Source organism: Ictalurus punctatus, chromosome 2, assembly GCF_001660625.3.
Source record: "Ictalurus punctatus breed USDA103 chromosome 2, Coco_2.0, whole genome shotgun sequence".
Taxonomy (NCBI): Eukaryota; Metazoa; Chordata; class Actinopteri; order Siluriformes; family Ictaluridae; genus Ictalurus; species Ictalurus punctatus.
Window position 1 is genome coordinate 19,229,895 of NC_030417.2, and position 9,529 is coordinate 19,239,423.

Sequence of the window (9,529 nt, forward strand, 5' to 3'; positions counted from 1 at the left end):
GATCATAACCCGGAGATTCTCTAGTTTCAAATCCTAACAGTTTTCTGGGGACCTGTCCCGGGATATAGATTCACAAATCCTAACAGTTTTCTGGGGTCTCGTTCCAGAATATAGATTTACAAATCCTAATAGTATGCTAATTGGTAAACGCCTGAGGCTATTTAGAGATATGCTAGTAGTACGGGAGCTAACAAAAATAACATGTTAACGTTCTGTAACCACTGGAATCAAGTTTAATAATTTTTGAATCATAAAGAGGATATTAATTTCAATTGACCTTTCTCCAAGCAGGATAAATCTCTTTTATTCACTGAAATCAGTCCTTAGTTTAGTCCTCAATCTTCTTCCTTCGCTGTCCGTCTCTTTCTCGCTGGTTGTCGCTGTGAAATCTTGCTGCGATCTGTCAGAATGTATTTTTTGGTTCACCTCTTTATGACATAACAGTCCAGAATTCATTGTGATGATATATTCCTGTGTATCGCCAAGCTCAAACTTACAGCTGAACTGATGTTTCATTTGAAGGTTGTCTACATAAAATTCAGAATATATCACGTAAACATTGCATAAAGATTCCTAACATTCATTTGTACATTAACTGCAAAACTTTTATAAGCAGATTTTAATGAAACAGTTGTCTGTTGTTGATTATTTTTCCTATAACAGCACACCTCATCATGTTTTATTCCTTACTTAATGCAGTCTCAGGTCATGCGTGAATGGAAATAAAAGAAGGAATTCAAACAGTCATTCGTAGTCGTGTGAAACGGTGTGAAATATACTCCAGTGATACTCTCAGGATGTATAGAATAAAATGGATATGGACAAATAGTGAACAGATGCATCCTGCATATATGATGTTGGCTTTGTGATGTATTTGCTTCTCAGCTCTGATCTTCGAATCAAAGATTTAAAGATTAAAGCTGTAAATGTTTCTAGTCAGTTTGTGTACTGAATCAAAGGTCACAGGGGTATAAATATCAGGTAACACAGACAAAATCAATCAAGGTTTCAAACCTCTTTATTCTACATGTAAGAGTTAATATGGAAATGTTAGCCATTAAAAAAACATAATCAGTACTCAAATTCCAGGACTCTACATGAACTTTCCAACAGTAGGTGAGTGCAGGATTCGAACCCATAACCCTAGCGGTGTGAAGCAAATGTACATAGTCATATTTGCATCACCTGGAAGAGTTTTCTAAAATTAAAAACAAACAAAAAAAGTTAAAAAAAAAAAAAAAAAAAAAGGTTTGAACATTCGGGATATTTTCCAGGTTTTCTATCACTTGCGTATTTTTAATAAAACATTGAATTCCTGCACTCTGTATGAACCCTGTCCAGGTTTCATCCACATCACGGACAACGACTGAATCACAGCATCTCTCACACACACACACACACACACATATATAGTCCTGACACTTAAACCCTGCAGCTGATTTTTCACAGCACTGACAATTAATTGCTTCTGCAACCTACAAACAGTATGTGTGTGTGTGAGAGAGAGAGAGAAAGTGAGTCATTTACATTTATATATGTGGCAGACGCCCTTATCCAGAGCGACTTACATTTACTTCATTTATACAACTGAGCAGTTGAAGGTTAAGGGCCTTGCTCAAGGGCCAAGCAGTGGCAGCTTGGTTTTGCTGGCATTTGAATTCACGACCTTCTGATCAGTAGACCAACATCTTAACCATCGAGCTACCACCGCCCTCAAAGTAGTCGAAGCAGCATTGTGCTAGCAAAGTCATGTCTTGTACCAATCATCAATGATTTCAGTCTCAGCTGAGGTCCAGACAAGCTCAAACAAGATGCTCTGGCATCGACGCTCTCTCTCAGACGGAAACACAGAAACGCCCGACCTAAAGTCACATGGATAACTGCTGTCCTGCTTATTCATTAAAATAAAACTTTATAAAGCTCCTTTCTTCTTTGTTGTAATTACTATAGCTAGTGTCCTCCACTAATATTGGAACCCTTGGTAAATATGAACAAAGAAGGCTGTGAAAGTCATGGTCGAACAATTTCCCGTTCCTAGTCACCCAGGTGTATTTAAAATAAAAAAAAAAGTAAAATATCAATGGGAATATACTTCGGATATATTTTTCTCATATGAATTCATGGGGGTGCCAATAACTGTTGCACAATTATATTTAACAAAGCTAAATTTTTTAATAAACCTGTCTTGTTTGCAATTTTTTGACCCATGAGAGCAGAGTATTTTTGTGAATGTATTGAACAAAAGAACAAAAGGTTAAACAATAAAGACATTTTTCACAGCCTTTTTTGCTCATATTTAACAAGTGTGCCAATATTAGTGGAGGGCACTGTATTTCCATAAAATTCTATTTCAAAGATTAATAATACTACTGTTTCAATAATTTATTATTACTTAAAATAATATTTTTATTTAAATAAATTACTATTTATATAATGAAAAAAAAAACCTTATGTGAATTTATTTTTTTTAGATGAATGAAGATATGCCATTATTTTTCAAAGATAAATAAACAGGCAGTTCTCCATCACATGGAGCGTTACGATGTTATTAGCATTGGAAACACACACGCTGATATCACAGTGCTGTTCGTGTTTAATTTACAAACAACTGCAAGAAGAGAATCACAGGCAAAACTGAACGAGGTAATCGAACCCTAACACGTAAAGAGAACAGAAGACATTGAAGTGAGTCAGTCCCGTGTTCACGCCTTCCTCTGCTTCAGCATGGTCAGGTACAGGCCCAGAGACTTCTGGATCGAGTCTTTAGCGATGAAGCTCACAAAGTTTTTAATGTCGGCGTCTCGGCTGGCCAGCAGTCGGTCCACTGTCGGCTTCCTCAGCATGGATTTGCTAATCTCGCGGGCGTGATCTGTGGATCAAAACACATCAGAGCTTAATTATGCAGCATTATACATCTATTTTGCATTTTAACAGCTTTATACACACACACATGATATTAAAAACATTTCAGTTTACACGGTTTTTCAAAATCAGGTTGTTCGCTATAGACCTTATTTTTTGGATCTTTATTTTCTGATTTGTTCAAATGCAGTTGAGTTTAGACGACTGCTTAAATAATTAATAATACATAAATAAAACATAAGTCTTTACATGATCTGTATCCTCAAAAATTATTGGTGAAATTATAGGGTAAAAAAAATCACCCCTAACAATATTTTGTTAGAATAAAACTACATATCTTCTACACTGTTTAAGGTTAAAAAAAAAAAAAATATATATATATATATATATATATATATATATATATATTATATATATTATATATATATATATATATATATATATATATATATATATATATATATATATATATATATATATATATATATATATATTTTAAAGTATATACAGTGGATATAAAAAGTCTACACACCCCTGTTAATGGCAGGTTTTTGTGATAAATGATATCAGAACCTTTTCTACCTTTATTGTGAATTTTTAACCTATTAATTAATGTGAAAAACAATAAGAATCATTTTTGGGGGACAAAAGTGAAAAACAAACCAATACCTTTATGCTGACCCTAACCTAGTTGCATAGGTGAATTACTTAGTTGAAACAGCTTTAGATTTTATCAGTCTTTTTGGGTAAGAGTCAATCAGTTTGGTACATCCTGACTTAGCAATATTTTGCCATTTTTCCTTGCAAAATCATTCGAACTCTCTCAGATTGGGTGAGCATCTCCTGTGCACAGCCCTCTTCAGGTCACCACAAAGATTTTTGATTGGATTTAGGTCTGGACTCAAAACCTTGAACTTGTTTTGGTGAAGAAATTCCTTTGTTGATCTGGAGGATTGCTTCGAGTCATTTCTCTTAAAGCTGAAATTCATCTTAAAAACTCTCTCTTCATCTTAATTGTTTTACCAGAAGACTTAAGGTTTTGTGAAAAAACTGACGGGTATTTGGAGCTATTCATTATTCCCTCCACCCAGAATAAAGCCTCGGTTCCAGCTGAAAAAAAACAGCTCCAGAGTATTATGTTACCTCCACCATGCTTCATCGTGTCTTTTGGTGAGGTGATGTGGTCTCATCAGATCATAAACACATTATTACACATGGTTTGGAGAGACTGGATGGCTTTTTATTACTTATTTTTTGATTAAAGGAGGATTCTGTCTAGCCACCCTGCCTCATAGCTCAGAGATATGAGGAATTCGGGAGACTGTTGTCACGTGTAGGAAGCAACCAGAACTTGTCAGAAATTGCTGCAGTTCTTTTAATGCTGCTGTAGGCCTCTTGTCAGCCTCTCTCACCAGTTTTCTCCTGATCTTCTCATCAATGTTAGAGGGCTGTCCTGTTCTTAGTAGTGTCACTGCCGTGCCATATTTTCTCCACTTCTTGATTATTGTCTTTACAGTGTTCAATGGTAGACCCAATGCCTTGTAAAAAATTTGTAACCCTCTCTTGATTGATATTTTTCAAAAATGAGATCTCGTACCTGTTTTCTAAGCTCTTTGCAGCCCATGGCTTTTCCAGTTGGATGTTATCAAGTACCTAGTCAGGAAAATCCTAAAGCAACAGCTTTATTAGGGGGTAATTAGTCACTTTAATTGATGGCAGGTGTAAACTAATTAGTATTTAACGTGTTTGAATGTTAATTGAGTTGATTCTGAACACTGCCATATTTCCGATTATAAAAGGGTGTGCACACTTATGCAAGCTGGGTATTGGAAGTTTTTTATTTGTCTTTTTTTTCTCCCTAAAATGATTGTTTTTCACCTTAATTTCTATGTTAAAATGTCTCAATAATAGGTAGGGAAAAAAAGTACATCATAAAACCCTGCCATTTTACCAGGGGTGTGGAGACTTTTTATATCCACTGTATTTATTGTGTGTATTTCATACACTGATCTCTGCTTATTTTTATGAAATGTGCCAATAATTCTGGAGTTGACTAAAAGATTCTTCTAAATTGTCTGATTTCATTTCAGTAGTCATTTTTAAGCTGCATTTCAGTAAACATGTGTGTATCGTGATATATACAGCTAAATATTGGCTCTCTTTTTTAAAGAGTGGGATGAAAACAGAAAGGCAGTCTGTACTCAGTGAAGATCAGAATAAAGGAAGGTTCTGACCCGGAACGTCCAGCCACTTGGTCATGGTGTCAGTAGCCGTGCTGAGAACGTTCTCCTCAGGAACCAGCTGGTCCACAAGGCCGATCTTCAGGGCATCAGAGGGACTGTACATCAGACCGAACTGGAGAGAAAGTTCTGCTGTTCTGTGACCCACTGTGTTCACCATCGTGTCCTTAAACCTGATACCCACACAGATTTCAGCTCTGCATGTTTAAATGTCACAACACCATGCAAAACTGAGCCTTATAAAGCGTACTGCTCATTATATTTATGTTTAACAAACAATAGATAATAAAAACTTGATAAGATAGAATAGTAACTAATAAGGTAAGAAACTCAGCAAAAATTATTTACAATTTTTTTTATATAATAGACAGCAAGAGCGCAAGAGAGACAGAAAGAGAGAGATATAGCGATAGACCGAGCAAGTGCAGTCAGACGGGGAGAAAGAGAAAGAAAGAGTGAGAGACACAGAGAGAAAGAGTGAGAGAGAGACAGACAGTGAGAGAGAGAGACAAAGAGAAAGGGTGAGAGAGACACATGGGCAGAGACAGACAGACAGTGAGAGAGAGACAGAGAGAAAGATGTGAGAGAGAGACAGACAGTGAGAAAGAGCAAGAAAGACATAGGCAAAGTCAGACAGAGAGAGAGAGAAGCAGACAGAGAGACAAAGAGAAAGAGTGAGAGACAAACATAGGCAGAGACAGAGAGAAAGAGTAAGACATAAAATTAATTAATTTGGAAATTATATATATAACATATGGAAATATAAAGAGAAGTATTATAATACTTCTTAGTAACCGCTGATACAGGTATGGCTCTATTGACAGATTTATGGTCAAGAATTTAATCTTATTTGCTGCTGCATCTAATCACAATATATATATATATATTATGTATATATATATATATATATATATAATGTGTACAGTGAAAGGAAATAAGTATTCACAGCTTTGTTGTTTAATATACTTTCAGTACAGTAGATCTACTTCAAATTTACATACAATTTTTTTTGGCTTTGCACATTTATACAAAAATCTATATATTCATAAACATTAACAAATTATTTGTACTAGTAAGAAATGAAAAATATTGACTATTGCACCTTTAAATAACAAAAACAATAGTGTCTCGCTGTGTATCCACTCACGCACCAGAAGGGAGCGACGATGCCAAGCTGCGTCTCGTTGAGGCCGATTCTGTAACGAGGATTGTCCGCCATGATCCTGTAGTCACTTGACAAGGACATCAAACAACCTCCTGCAGGACTGGAACCCTAAAAATAAAATAAACATTAAAAAAAAAAAAAAAAAAAAAAACAAGCGCGCGCGCACGCACACACACACACACACACACACACACACACACACACACACACACACACACACACACACACAGAGTCTGGGGAAAGTTAAAGGAGACTCACGTTGATGGCAGCGATGGTGATCTTACTGTAGCTGTACAGTTTGAGCCACATGTCCTGCACCGCTCTCCAAAACTCGGCGTAGTGCTCCGGAGTCTTACCGTACATGTCCAGGATGTCCAGGCCTGCGGAGAAAATCTTCGGCTGAGCCTAGAAAGAGGCAGGCTGATTTACTGTTTTTGCAAAACTCGTAACAGTACACTGTTATCTTGAACATTCTTAATGAATGTTTAAAAACACTTCCCGCCCTATTTTTTCCCATAATTTCTTCTAATCATCATGACTACTGAAATCCTGTGTGCAGTCATGTACCAACCGAGGTGAGAATCACTCCTCTGCAGCTCTTGTCCAGCTCAAGCTTCTCTAAACCGATGGAGAATTCGGTTAGAAAGTCCAGATTCATGCTGTTCACCGGTGGGTTCTGGAACTTCATCACAGCAATACCTGCAAAAAAACATTCAAATATCAGTAATAAGAAGAAATATAAAAATGCTAACATGCAAAATATACTTTTTTAAAACTTATTTTTGCGATTGTTAGGCCTCATTTATTCGTAAAGCGTTTACACGCCGAGTTTGGTTCTCATGAAAATACTGTCAAATAGGAAAAACTTTCTATGTATACACATGTATATTTATTCTTATTTGTTTCATCTATAATGTTAAATCAGTTATAGTATACTTCTAAATCTCTGTGCTGCTGTAACAGGTGAATTTAACTCTGGGATGAATACAGTGATCATCTATCTACTCATGCTCCTGAGTGTGTGTACAATTATGCACAGGAAAACTAACTAAAGTAAGCTTCACCTTGATCGACTTCAAATAATATAATTTGATTGAATTACTGCACATTTATAACTGAGATATACTGTCGAGTTTAAATTGTTTAAAAGATTATTACGTTTATAGCGTTTAGCAGATGTTCTTATCTAGAGCCACTTACAGAAGAGCTTTGGAGTCTCGAATAAAAACACATCCTCGTGCTAGATCACTCGCTCAGGGACTCAGAGCTCCATCCAGAACATTTAGTGTAAACCAGTCATTTTAGTTTATAGCCATTAATTAAAGAAAATAAAAAATAAAGAAAGTTGACATGCCCATAAATTAAGACAAATAAAACTAATTGTTCAATTATGACAAAAGAAATGGAGGCATTTAAACAAGAGGACGGGCCGGTCTGTCTCAAACAAACACCTCAGCTGACAGAGGATTTAATGCTTGCTTATTATTATTATTATTATTATCATATATATTATTAAACATTTTACTGGCATAGAAGTGAGTCAAAATAACTTCCACTTCTGTTTTTCAGCCTTCACCCTGATTGCTCATTTCGTGCTCCCAGCTGTCTGTGCACTTGCACTTTTATGGAGTTTTGTGGGCGTCACAGCATGCAAATGAGCTGTGTGGGGAACGTGGTTTGCACTTTACAGACGATCAGCATGCACATGGGAGTATGCAGAAAATCAGCATTTCAGAAACCTCTTTATGTTTGTTTGGCTTACCCAAACGTACGAACTTTACTACAAGACTCATAAACGACTGCCAGGTTTTCAAAGGTTTTGACATAAATCCTTCAATATTAATTAGATAAATAATTATTACTTATCTAACATTTCTAACATTAGTTAGAAACGAAGAATTGATATATAATTTTCATATTATATTCCACTTTAGCTTATAAATATCTTTTGCTATACGTTTACATGATTACTTTTAGATTATTTTAATTACTTTACTTTGTATTGTTAGTACTTTCTTCTGTCACTGCTATTTTATCAACAACACATTTTACTCTTGTTTTAACTGTCTTTTTTTAAACTTCATACTACATTAGTTTATATTATTTGAATAATTGCATTTTTCACTGCAATTTTTATTACATTTTGTAGTACATATTTTTTTCCTTCCTGTCACTGCTATTACTATTTTATCTTTAACTGCCTTTTGGTTATTTATTTATTGTTGGGTTTTTCCTCATTCACACAGCAAAGTACACGGTGCTCCATTTTAAACATATGAAAAGTGCAATACGAAATTATATATATAGTATTATTTATTATTATTACTACAACCCTGGGCAGTGATTCGTACCAGTGCTGCTGTCCAGGTCCACTTTAATTTTGGATGAAGATGATGAATTTCTATTGCTGGAGCTGAAGAAGGACAGAGTGGAGGTTCTGCCATGTTTACAACCTCCAGAAAAGAGCTGAGAAGATCCTGAGAAATTCAGGAGAAAGGGAATGACGTGAATATGAACACAGACTTAATATTTTTTGACATAGTTCTGAAACAGGAATCACTATGCTCCATTGGGCGTGAACTAATAACCTCTATACCCTATGTAATGCACTAGATGTCTAAGGAAGGGCATTTGGGACTGAGCCACTGTCGTTGCAGTGACTTTGGGAAAGTAAATATAAATTCAATGTATTCTTAGCAGGTCTATCTAAAAAAAAATATTCAGGAATTAATTTCATTACATTTCGTGACAGTATAAAATTATTTATAGCTGTCGCACATTCGCTTGTTTGCTAAAAGTCTCATGCCCTCTGTTCCAATTCTCCTGCAAACACTACGGACAATTTCCTTTCCTCGAATTTTAAAATCCATATTAAATGTTAGCAAACAGACTTTGTAACCAAAAGACACGTGAAAACAGACCAGCTAAATCCCACGCTGCAAAAAAAAACAACAACAACAACCACCAGTACCAAAGGAGATGAACTTGATTCCCCGCCTCAGCACAGCGGCCATTTTCTTTTCTTTATAACGAACCCACAAATCTGACGTTTCTAACTTCTGTAAAGTGGGCGTGCCCGTATGTTTACTCCTAATCCGATTGGACAAAAAAACCCGTTTTTTCAAAATAACCAATCGCAGTGAGAGGGGACTGTCGTTATCGAAGTATCTGGTTCAGTCTTCAACAGCTTCAGATTGTCCATAAAAGGCAGTAGATGAATCGTAGGCGCTGTTATTGTAGGGCATTTATATAGGGACTACGG

The 9,529-nt window shown here is 35.8% G+C and overlaps 1 protein-coding gene across 1 annotated transcript; it reads right to left on the minus strand.

Annotated features, from left to right (window-relative positions):
• Positions 1-2,575: 2,575 nt before the first annotated feature.
• On the minus strand, positions 2,576-9,368 carry eci1 (enoyl-CoA delta isomerase 1). Its single transcript, XM_017450876.2, has 7 exons — positions 9,239-9,368; positions 8,619-8,744; positions 6,839-6,966; positions 6,526-6,672; positions 6,254-6,375; positions 5,097-5,275; positions 2,576-2,869 (listed from the first exon to the last, which is right to left on the minus strand). The coding sequence occupies exons 1-7, from the start codon at positions 9,279-9,281 to the stop codon at positions 2,703-2,705; spliced, it is 912 nt and encodes a 303-aa protein (XP_017306365.1). The 5' UTR covers positions 9,282-9,368; the 3' UTR covers positions 2,576-2,702.
• Between the last annotated feature and the right edge of the window lie 161 nt (positions 9,369-9,529).